The sequence below is a fragment of the Macrobrachium nipponense genome, chromosome 23 (genome assembly GCF_015104395.2).
Source record: "Macrobrachium nipponense isolate FS-2020 chromosome 23, ASM1510439v2, whole genome shotgun sequence".
Taxonomy (NCBI): domain Eukaryota; kingdom Metazoa; phylum Arthropoda; class Malacostraca; order Decapoda; family Palaemonidae; genus Macrobrachium; species Macrobrachium nipponense.
The window spans coordinates 82,442,962-82,455,461 of NC_061090.1; the positions used below are offsets into that span (position 1 = coordinate 82,442,962).

Sequence of the window (12,500 nt, forward strand, 5' to 3'; positions counted from 1 at the left end):
GAGAGATACCTTATTTGTAAAGAAAATTAGGTAGGATAACTGACAGAATGGAACAGCGCAATCAATTGCGTCATACGGTTTAGAGACGTTAAAAAAATCCAATGAATGGTATAAAAAAAACTGCAAGAAAAAGCGTCGGAAAAAAGAGAACTTGTTTGGCTTACGTGGGAATCTAACCGTAGAGGATGAGCGTTTGTCCAGTCGCCTCTAAAAACCAAATCCCCAGGTGTGAGGTGTCCTTCGCCGTCTAGTGCCTGCTGCTGCTGCTGCTGCTGTAGTCGACAATACTTCTCCCGAGGAGGATTCTAGCGGCACTACGTAGATTATCCTGTGTCGGAGCAGGCTCAGTAGTGGGATTAATCTGCAGGGATTCAGAGAAAAAGAGGATTTTGTGTGTGTGTGTGCTGTTTCTAAACAAATGTGTGGTGAAAATGAGAGCGGCCATAATTGTTTAATGTGTTGTGAAGTGATAGAAGAGTTTAGGATTAAATAGGGTCTCGACTTGACAAGTTTCGAACGCTAAACGAGCAAGAGAAGTGCGTCTGGCGCCACGAGAAGTGTTTACCCAGTTCTTGTAGTGCGAGGAGACTCGACTTGAACGCGATATCTACCGTTGGAATCTTGGAGAAGTGTTCTCCAGATATGTGATGAAGTTATTTTCTTAGGCTGGAAACTGCAAACTTTTCTCAGCTGAATAAGAAATTCCATCCTACTCGCAATGGTAAGAATGTGATGTACGCTTTATCGGGTTTAAAGGTGCTTTCAGCAGTCATTAAATAGTTCACAAACTGAAGAACCTCATATATATATATATATATATATATATATATATATATATATATATATATATATATATATATGGTATATGATGTTACATGACCTTTTTTTTGGAAATAGTAATAAATAACACCCGAGTCTCTTGGGGTCTGACATGGCCTGCGAATCAGCAAATTAACTGTGAGTTATTCGCCAAGAAAAGAAAAATATTTGCTTTCAATTAAGCTATATTTTACCATTGTCCTTCGTAAAGATAGGTGCTGTTTAAGGTCAATGTCGAGGCCAAGGTCAAAGTAAACTTTCGTATTGCAAGAAAAAAAAAAAAAAAAAAAAAAACAAAAAAAAAAAAAAAAAAAAAGCAAACAAACAGCGGGTCTAAAAATCTTCTGCCGCGTTCCGCACAGGCCTATCAAATCAAAGCCCTCAGGTCATTGGCAGAAGAGTTAGAACCTTATGATTTTTATTTAGTGGGGGAGGGGGGGGGGCGGTACTGGGATGTTTAAACTGATATGAGAATAACATGAACAGTGCTTTCAGCTCTTGGGGATTTATTCGCTAGAACCACAATAGTTGGTCGACAACTGAGAGCTTGTTTAGACATGAAATACCGTTAGGTTGTCACTTATCCCTATTTTCCCCATGTTTGGTTAACAAAGTCTTTGGAATGATTTATATGTTTTAATCTGTCTGTCTCTCTCATTCTGTCACATTATCCTAGCTAATAAGATATTTCCGGCGTCGATGTTTGCAGGTGTGGTAACGCCAGTTTGTCAAAATCAATCAATCTCTCTCTCAGATTTTTTTTTTTTGTTTTTTTTTTTCAACCCTTAAGCTCTCTTATAGTGTGAGATTTCTCGTAGATCTCTTACAACCACAGTTGCTGAAAATATAGATATATTTAGCAGCATGAGACTTGCTGAGAATTTTATCTTGTCATTAATGTTGAAAATGATAAAATTTTATTTTACAGTTGCGTGTTTTGATGGTTGTCAGCTAGGGGGAATACTTTTACCATAACAGAATTGCTAGTCTTAATAATACCGTCAATAAATAAATGAAAAATCAAAATATGTATTAGGTGTTAATAAAGTTAAAACCATTTCCATGAAAAAGTCTAGAGAAATCTGTAGATGTAGGCCACTAAAATAAATATTTTCACGCCTTAGTGGTTGAGGTAACTAGAGTTGTCAATTGCAAGGGAAATTGTCTGTGAACATTGAAGATTTGTGAATGAGTTACCAAGGAATTAAAGTTATCTACATATTAGTAAAAACAGTTTTGGTAAAATGAATACGTTGCTATTCTTTTATACTGACACCTTCATATTTTATGTTGAGCAAAAGAATAATGTGGACATTGAGAGAGAGAGAGAGAGAGAGAGAGAGAGAAACCTTACCTTACCTTACAGACCTTACATCTTGCTCGGGTTGCCCCAGGTCCCTCAGTGTGAGGCACCTGTAATGTCTACCAGAGAGTTGCTAGTGCATCTTCCGGTATATTTTGCTTCTTCCAATCTTGGATGGTGTGGGATGCAGCTTAGATATTTGTCGAGCTTATTTTTAAACACATCTACGCTCACTCCTGATATATTCCTCAGATGAGCTGGCAACACATTGAATAGACGCTGCATTGTCGATGCTGGTACATAGTGGATTAATGTCCTGTGTGCTTTCCTTATTTTTCCTGGTATAGTTTTGGGCACTATTAATCTACCTTTGCTTGCTCTTTCTGATATTTTTAGCTCCATGATGTTTTCGGCAATTCCTTCTATCTGTTTCCATGCCTGAATTATCATGTAGCGTTCTCTTCTCCCTTCTAGACTATATAATTTTAAGGATTGTAGTCTTTCCCAGTAGTCAAGATCCTTAACTTCTTCTATTCTAGCTGTAAAGGACCTTTGCACACTCTCTATTTGTGCAATATCCTTTTGATAGTGTGGGTACCATATCATATTGCAATATTCAAGTGGACTACGAACATACGTTTTATAAAGCATAATGATGTGTTCAGCTTTTAAAGTGCCATAACAACATTCCCATTTTTGCTTTACATTTTGCCAATAGAATTGCTATTTGATCATTGCATAACATGTTCACATTCAACATCACACCAAGGTCTTTAACTGCTTCCTTATTTGTGATTGTCTCATTATTAGGTCCCCTATATGCATATAGTTTTCCTTCTCTGTCTCCATAATTTATTGATTCGAATTTATCAGAGTTAAATACCATCCTATTTACCTCTGCCCAATCATATACTTTGTTAAGGTCTCTTTGTAGCGCGTTCCTATCTTCATCACAAGTAATTTCTCTACTTATTCTTGTGTCATCAGCAAAACTACTCACTACCGAGTCCTTAACATTACTGTCTATGTCTGCAATCATAATAACAAACATTAATGCAGCTAACACCGTACCTTGTGGCACACCAGATATTACCTTAGCTTCATCCAATTTATCATCATTTGCAATAACTATCTGTTTTCTGTTGTGTAAAAATTCTTTTAACCATCTTCCTACTTTATCCACTATATTACGTTTTCTAATTTTCTTCACTAATATATTATGATCTACCTTGTCAAAGGCTGTTGCAAAGTCTAGATAAACCACATCTGTTTCATTTCCGTTTTTCATATTTTTGTATGTGTTCTCTCGGTGGACTAACAGTTGGGTTTGTGCACTTTTTCCAGGTACAAAACCATGTTGTCCTATATTAAACAGATTATTTTTTATTAAATGTTTCATAATATTTTTCTTCATTACCCTTTCATACACTTTCATAATATGTGATGTTAGACTCACAGGCCTATAATTACTTGCCTCTATTCTTGATCCACTTTTGAAAGTAGGGGTAATATATGTTAATTTGTGCTCATCATAAATCTTGCCTGTATCTACATTTTGTCTTAATAATATTGCAAGTGGCTTTGCGATAGAATGACCTACTTTCTTTAACAAAACAGCAGGGACACCATCAGGCCCAGCTGCAGCTCCATTTCTAATTTCATTAATAGCCTGCATAATATCAGCTTCATTAATATCTATGTCTGATAAATATTCACTATTTTCATCCCTTATTTCTGTATCATTATCTTCATTATCAATTCTAGGGGTGAATTCTCTCTTATATATTTCTGCCGATATGTTGCATATTTCCTTTTTTTAATCGTTAATCTTCCTTCAATTCTTAGAGGGCCTATTTCTATTCTTCTTTTATTCATGTTTTTCACATACGAGTACAATAGTTTGGGGCTTTGCTTGATATTTACTAGGGTTTTTTCTTCCAAGTCCCGTTTTTCATTTTCTTTTCATTGTTTAATCTTTTATTCTGCATTTTCTATCTTACTTTTTAGTTTGATCACTTTCCATGCATTTTTTTCTTTTGCAAGACTTTATTCCACTTTCTGATTTTCTGGAACAAGAGAGAGAGAGAGAGAGAGAGAGAGAGAGAGAGAGAGAGAGAGAGAGAGAGATCAGCTTACATTCAGTTTTTCACAATGTCTTCGCAAAGGAGACATCTTTATCCCAAGAGGATCACCTTGGAGTATCATAAGGAGTCTGTCTGTCTAATCAGTCTCCGGTAATCTACCAACCTTTTAGGAGGCTGAGTCTTAACAGTGTTGACAAAGATGTTCTTCATACACGCGGTTCTGATAATTTGCTAACTTTTGTGAAAAACCCATGAGCTGAATAAAGAATTTGCATGAATGAATCATTTAAGTTTTATTCATCGTATCTGTGAAATCTTTACCATTTATGTCCTTTGTCTTCTTAAGAATGAATAATCATAGAGTAATGAACACAACTTTGATCTCACAGGTAAAGGTATTGATCAGATTAGGAGCACTTGACATTAATCTGCTTTCTGTTATCTTTTCATTTCAGCTTGTTATTCATTATGGAGTTGCAATATTCACGTTGCTGTCGGTGGGCAGCGATGCTGGTTTAGAGATTTACACAGACGAGGGAGTCCTGACAGCTGAGAGGTTCATAGGAGGAGGAGGAGGAGGAGGAGGAGGAGGAAGGAGGTACCTGGACAGGGAATCAGCCAGGACGAAACCGGTGGTGGACGAGAACCTCTCACGGCTCTTGACCGAATTCGGTGGCGGTCACATGATGCGACTGCTGAGGGAGTTTGGTGGAGTGACTGAAGAAGGAGGAGGATTTGATCGAAATTGGATATTCAGCCTGCGAGGCGTTACTTCTCTGCTCAGTGCATTCGGAGGACTAGGCGACCCGGCCAATCATTTCGACGACGTGGCGAAGTTGCTCACCGAGCTTGAACGGCGGGGTTTCAGAAGAGGAGAGAACGGCAGAGGGATGAGGGAGGATATGATAGAAGCAATTCACGTGATGAGAGGCGACAAAGATAAAGGCAGGGATGGTGACAGCAGAATCAGAACGGAAAACGAAAGAGGAATCATGAACCAAAGGGGATTAGGAGACGGTCAATCCAATACCGGCGATAATACACTTGACAACTTATCTCTCTTGTTGGAATTGTTAGCTAACGAGAGCGCTAAGGATGTCCCCAGCCTGATAAACAGCCTAACAAAACGAGGAGGAAAAAAGGGAGAGACAAATGACAGACGAAGGAACGTGGAAAGAGAGACTGAAAGGACACATTGCACGATTCTGTGTCATCGCAAAGGAGGCCTGACGATCTTCTAGAAGAGACTAACCCACAAAAGGCAGGCATTGACATTGGAAGTTTACTCCAGTTATCTTCTCTTCTTGAACAGTTTCAAGATGACGGGAATGGAGGGGGAAACCTAGCAGCCACTGCACTCAGGACAGGCGGGAATATCATCAGAGAAGGTGCGGCTTTAGGTTTTGAGTTGGGGTCCCTGGTTGCTCTGGCTGGAATTAGCACATTAGGAGCAGTTGCAGGTTTTGCTGAAGCAGGCCTAGATATTTTGACTAATGGCAATGGTCTTTTGGACACAAGAAGGGATTCCAAAGATGCAAGAGACAGTTCCTACAGTGTAGTAGAAGGAAGAAGTAGAAGCAACCCTGGTTTTGAGGTAAGGGATATTGCGAACACGGAGGGAGGAAACCGAAGGGCTGTAGTACCTGGGTCTAAGGGATATGACTTTGGTGGTGTGCCTGGTAAGTATTCAGTCAATTATGAGACACGAGATGGGAGGAGATCTGAGTCTGATCAGAAGGACAGATTAAAAAATGATGAATTCATAATAGACCCAGGATCCGAGATGAATCCCAGAAGACCTCTTTCCCACGGTGGGACCGGAAGCATTCCAGAAGTGGGACATGCAGGAAACGCTGATGTCCAAATGCCTGGAGGTTCCGGCAGAAGAGAGGATACGGCGACACAGAACGTGGTCACCGAACAAGGTGGCAGTAGGCAATCATATGAGGAAACAATGAGCGTACAAGTAACCACAGAAGTCAACGTGCCGGGAGGAGGGAGAAATGGGAAGTTGCAGATAGATAAAGGAAGTTCACCATTTATCCCAAATGAACAATCTAATAGGAATGAACGCACGTTCACGCATCAGACGCCGACGAGACATCAAGTGACTGGAGACAATTCCTACCATCGGGCTGAAGGGGATGATGGAAACGCCGGACTAGAAAAGGCCTCTCCTGTCAGCATCACCGGACATTACAGCGCTCCTGTTGGCGATGGCGACGCCGGTGGCAGAGCAAGCGGTGACGAGGTGCTGGGAAAGACCTCAGAAAAGACAGACGACGTCTTCAGAGACCCACCAAGTGAAGATTATGAGTTTGAAATCAATCTACGAGAGACCGCGGGAGACCGAAGGTTTGATCGCGTATTCGGTGGGTCCTTTTTACCCGCCGATACTATTTTCAGAGGTAAGGAAGCAGCACTGACAGTTCGTCCTTTTTGCGCGATTGTATGTGGATGGGAATATTCTATGTTGGATAAATTCATTTGCTCTTGAGTGACATGTCATTGTTTATCCTCCACTGATAAACCGATCACGAATTTTAAGCTCAAAATGTAACTGGTTATATACCTGAAATTATAATAAAAGAAAATGACAGATTATATAAAACTTATCTTGAAAATAAATCTTATGCATGTGTTATAATCTCTCTCTTCGAGCTTGTTCTGTAATTTGGCGAATTACCGACCGTAGGAATGTGCTTACTATGCCTCCTAAATAGCCAAGGTATTTTCTTTTAATTATGGGGCCAGAGAGAGAAATCGGAGTAAATTTCAAGAATATGAAGCAGCATTTCTCAGTTGGGTTTATTTACTTTTATTTTTTGCCGATAATACCCTAATTTTGTTGTAGCTAAATGATATTAAGAAGGTTACTGTATGTTATCCATTCCTGAATTTAAAGATCATCAACAAAAAAAAGAACCGAATTCTATCTTGGACGCAGGAGAGAGAGAGAGAGAGAGAGAGAGAGAGAGAGAGAGAGAGAGAGAGAGGTAGCACCACCAGGAAACATCTCAGTGTATGTAGATTGCCCTTACCTATAATTATAACACTCTGATACTCCACAGCTGCTGTCAGAGGCGAATCGCCCCACTACGTGTTCGAGAGAGGCTCCTCCTCCATAACCTCCCCGGAGAATCCTTCGATCCAAAGAGGACTCGTCAGGCACGTGGGATCCTTCACCTCAACGCAGCATCAAGGGAAAGTGAACGTGCGAATATATGGTAATTATGCTTCCACTGCTTACGGGGTCTGGGGACAATTTCTTTTTAGGATATCTGTGGAGAATTTCAGTCGGGGTTTAAGAGCATTGGAATCCCGAATGTGGGGTTTCTAGTTAACTAAATGAAGGATGAAAAACATTTAACCAGTGAGGCCAGAGGAAGGTACAAGGTTTCCAATGATGTTCAGTCATCAGACGCTCTCATTACTGATGTTTTCCAGGTACTCCATGAAATTCATCCACTCTCCTACAAAGCTCGCCAGGAAGACCGCTTCCTTTTACATTGCATAGGACTGTCGTTACATTCTCAAATGTTCTTTTCTGACTCCCACTGGGGTCGAATCCAGGACATTATATATGTATATATATATATATATATATATATATATATATATATATATATATATATATATATATATATGGGATACAGTTTCAGAACGGGACAGAGAATAGGCAAACCTGAATTCCCTAATATTAGGAACCATGCGTTAATATGCAGGATTCAAGTCGATAAGAAACATTGATCTATTATTGGTGGTACAAGCCACAGTAACTACCTCACCACTCTTGAGTCTTTTATATATTAAACGGCTGGTTTCGATTTTGAACTCTAACGTGTCTGCTGCTCCTCTATATCTACCTAACATAACTGAAGTCTTGGGCACAGGTCTGCAGTCTTGGTCATTCGTTCTTCCTCCTCCTTCACTCTAACAGGTTGTTAGGCACTGGGTCTAACCTTTACTATATAGTACACAATTCTTGTGATTTTTTATATCTTTTTATAAATTAATGGTTAAGCTTTTATTTCTTTATACTTGATGTTTTTTTTAATGTTACTATTATTGATAATATTTTTAATGAGTATGTTTTAATTTTACAGACATGATGAACTGAGATTATTATGTGTGAAACGTTTCTCCTTGTAATAAACCACGGGTTTTATGATGCTTTTTATGGCCCCTGCTGTTTACCTATAAATATATATATATATATATATATATATATATATATATATATATATATATATATATATATAAAATTCTGTTAATCATGTGAAAAGCTTACTATTTTTTTTTCAGGTGCGCAAGGCCGTTAGTTGATAGCCAGAGCTTGCGAGTTCAAGAGGACTTTGCTTTGACGAAGAAGAAGGATTCCTGCGTCAATGAATCCCACAGGCCTATCGGTTTCACTTTCCCGTGACGCGACAAACAAAAGGTGTAAAACCAGCTTCTGGTCAAAGGTGATCTGTGACTCTGAGAGCTGCATCAAGTGACATGCGTCGTCAGACAAAGCGCACAGACAGTCTGTGTTCAGATTGTCCTCATAAACATCTGAATCTTGTGGTCGAATAAGTTGTTGCCTCTTCGCTCAAACGGATATGTAAGACATTTTTAGTATAATTTATCGGACAGTTGACTTATTATAAGTGATGGAATCCTCTGTAGGTTACTTTCTATATGATATTTTCGGTCAGTCATTTTTTTTGTATAGAGAATGCTATAACAAGAATTTCATATGGAAATGATGCACGTGATCATAGCTTAACAAGGCTACCAAGGGAGAATCAAGGATAGTGATGAAATACTCCTGAGAAAGTCTTTGATGCTTTTATGTTAACAGAGCAGAATTGTCATGACTGAAAATATTGCCATTTATAGTCATTCTCTATATTGAAACTTGAATAGTGAGAATTTAGGCAGAACTTGTATCAGCTTCTTCATCGGTGGTTTAAATTGGCTTCCATTTTCTGCATATCCGACCTTTTTGTTTTGGCGCTTCATTTCATCTTCTTTTCATTTCATAATCTTTACCAGCTAATGCTCTGTTCACTCCCTTCTAGACAAGTAGTTTACAATCAACCTTAAAACAGTACAAAAAGCTCCGATAACTCAAATACTGAATAAAGACTTAAAAAAATTCATAGAGATCCGGAGAGACTCAATGAGAGGTTCTGTGAATCTTGGCTACATCAGCTCTGAATGCTAAGCCTTATTAGTTATTTTCTTTATGAGGTCTTTGAAAATAATCAAACAACAGTGTACGTACTGATTCTTGAAGGCAAACGTTTAAGATTGGTCACAGTATTTAGGTCCAGTTTCTACCATGAAATGGCTGCAATTGATGAGTTTTTGAGGTTAAGAAGGAGCGAGTTTTTGGGTTTACTTTGGCATTTTAGATATTACAGAAATGAAAACCAATTAACAAAACCTTGAGAAAGTCAAATTGATATTTAACCCCTAAATTTGATGTAGTACTATATGAATGAATTTCATTTTACTAGGCTCATAAGCCTGTTTATTTTTTATGTTAACAAAGCAGTGAGTAAAATAACCAGCTTTAGATCAGTGTTGAAGAATAACTTTTGATTTCATTTATGAGTGACATTTTAAGCAGACTGTTTTTGTCTCGTGACGCAAATCAACTTTGCGATTGAAATAGAATGGAAATATAAAAATATAAAAAAATGATACACACATATATAAATATATTATATGTGGTAAAGTATATATTGTGAATTTTAAATATAAATTGATTTGTAAAAATTATCTTTAGGATTTTGATGCAATATGGACAATACAAAAACAAAATTAATGAAAGCTTGACTGACATTTGAGGAAACAATGATATTGATGGTTGTACCATAAATGTAAGTGGTAAGATGGTAGCTTTTGAAAATATGGTGGTCATACTGTTTTTCACCCTTTCAGATTTGAAAGTGAAAACGGCTTACAGAAGATTCAGTCTCTCCAAAATTATGTTAAACTTTCTGAAAATGGGCCTAGAGTTTCAAACACTTCTTATAAGGTTTATGAAGAGTTTCCAGCAGCAAATCATTTCTCACAAGCTCTTAAGCATATTCTGATATTGTACTGTCACAGGCAGTCACTGAAAAATATATGCGATTTTGTATTTTAAGAAAAATCTGTGCCATATTTTGGACATTTGTAGTTGACTTTAGTTACTCGCGACATCACCACATCACCACACTTTCCTCCAAAGGACTGACCAAAGGCCATTTCAAGATTTTCTTGGAGCAGTTTGAAGATTAGTCCCAAGGCTAAAACCCTTTCTTGTTGGTTCGTGCTCGTATCATAGAAAACGAGCTCCCTATACTCCTCCTATTTTCTCAAAGTATCAGTGTGTAGAAACACTTGAACTGTAGAAGTCTTAACCTACACCTGCCTTTTTTTTTTTTTATTTAAGAAAGGCAATATTTTCAAAATTAAACAAAATTATTTTATATACTGGATTGGTTAATCTGGAAGAGGATTTTTTTTTTTTTTCTGTGAACTAACCTTCAAACGGTTTCTATATTACTCATCTACATTTTTGGTTCTAAGATTTGAATATGCATTTATCACTCAGTATTTTTCTTGTATATCCATGAGAGAGAGAGAGAGAGAGAAGAAGAGACAAAAGACAGGCAAAAGAACGAGAGAGAGAGAGAGACAGACAGACAGGCAGACAGACAGAGAGAGAGAGAGGAGAGAGAGAGAGAGAGAGAGAGAGTGAGAGAGAGAGAGATTAACATGTGCGTGCGATGTTTTCATGAAATATATATATATATATATATATATATATATATATATATATATATATATATATATATGTATGTATAAAAAATTTCACACTTTACATATTGTTTTGTAAATAAATACGTATTGGAAGTTTTTGACGCTTAGCAAAACTCCAGTGAAGGGAAACGATGTTCAGTACTGATGAACCTTGCCTGGCAACATTCTTAGAACTACGTGTCACAATTTTTTTTTCAAAGGTAGACGAAACATTTCAATTTCTAAAAGCAATATTTTATAATTGTTTTCTTTTTTGTATTATTCAGGCTCATTTTCACATGACTCAGATGTCATATAGCGTTTGTCGTGGATCAATGTTGGAAAACCACAGACCATAATCATGTACCATGTATAATTTTGATCCAACAGTGAGTTGTACGTATAATGATCCAGGATGCAAAGTATTATACTCCCCCGGTTTTCACGTATACGTTTGTCAATTACAAAACAAACTTCCCAGAAAAAGGTCCTTGAATATGTAGGTATTGATGCGACAAATTTCCTTTAGTGAAGATGAAGGAACTGATTTTGCTTATTTCCACAGCTAACTGAAATGCAATTTTCATTCATAATGTGACGTTTTAACAGTTATAATTGTATTAAGCGATTATTTTTATTCCTAGTCCAGTTGTTAGTGTGATGTTCGTTGTGAATACGATTGGTATTCTCATGCGAATTTAGAGCTTCAGAATTCGGAATTTCAGCACCTATGTCAAGGCGGCGCCCACTCTAGAAAAAAAAAAAAAAAAAATCGAACGTGTCCATCAACAGTCACTAAGTTCCATAGGTCAACCGGGGTCAATCGTCAGAAATCTAGCAAAGTTTCCTAATAGAGGTTTCCATCTGTGATTTTTCCGTTCCCTCGAGAAGGTTTTCAGCCATTTGCAAAAAGTCTCTAGTTTGGTTTTATTTTTCTTAGGGAAATTTCGCCAAAGATGAGAGGTCAATGCAATGGCAGCCCTACAAGATGTAGCTATTACTTTGTAGTTTATTTTTGTCAGTTTCAGCCGTGATCTACATTTTAAGTTCCCTGTCCATTGAATTATGAAATCATGCTTCTTTTTCAATCGGTGTTCCGCGACTTGTGGGAAATACAGACACTATTTGCCCAGATTGCAGTGACGACATGCATGACTTGCAATGAGCTCTGAAGGCAACATCAGAAATGTAGTTCCTCCAGCATTTTCCACCGAAGGCCTCCCTCTTCCCACGTCCAAAGGCTTCGATAAATCAGAAAGAAAAATAAGTCGCCAGAGGAAAGGCAACGGCACGAATCAGACATTTGTAATTGTCTTCAATGTTCTTTCGGGATATCCTTCAAATTACGAGTTTGTTGCGCTCCCACTCTCGTCTTACTGTTATGTAGTTCCTTTTGTCATTTCGTTGACATTGTAATTATTGGAGCTTCAGCTTAGTAACTTTTTTTTTTTACCAAGGTAAATTGACGGTTACATCGAATATCTGATCAAGTTATTTATCTAGATCTGATATTA

At 37.8% G+C, this 12,500-nt stretch overlaps 1 protein-coding gene across 1 annotated transcript; it reads left to right on the plus strand.

Moving 5' to 3' along the window:
- Positions 1–283: 283 nt before the first annotated feature.
- On the plus strand, positions 284–10,840 carry LOC135202222 (uncharacterized). Its single transcript, XM_064231487.1, has 4 exons — positions 284–721; positions 4,662–6,614; positions 7,278–7,433; positions 8,512–10,840. Exons 2-4 carry the CDS (start codon positions 5,990–5,992, stop codon positions 8,526–8,528), a joined length of 798 nt encoding a protein of 265 aa, XP_064087557.1. The 5' UTR covers positions 284–721; positions 4,662–5,989; the 3' UTR covers positions 8,529–10,840.
- The last annotated feature ends 1,660 nt before the right edge of the window (positions 10,841–12,500 follow it).

What these genes read in the sequence shown, in the direction of transcription:
- LOC135202222 (XM_064231487.1), top strand. Translation starts at nt 5,990, where the DNA reads ATGAATCCCAGAAGACCTCTTTCCCACGGTGGGACCGGAAGCATTCCA. An exon ending in CGCCGATACTATTTTCAGAG is followed by an intron (nt 6,615 to 7,277) that starts GTAAGGAAGCAG and finishes GATACTCCACAG; the next exon opens with CTGCTGTCAGAGGCGAATCG.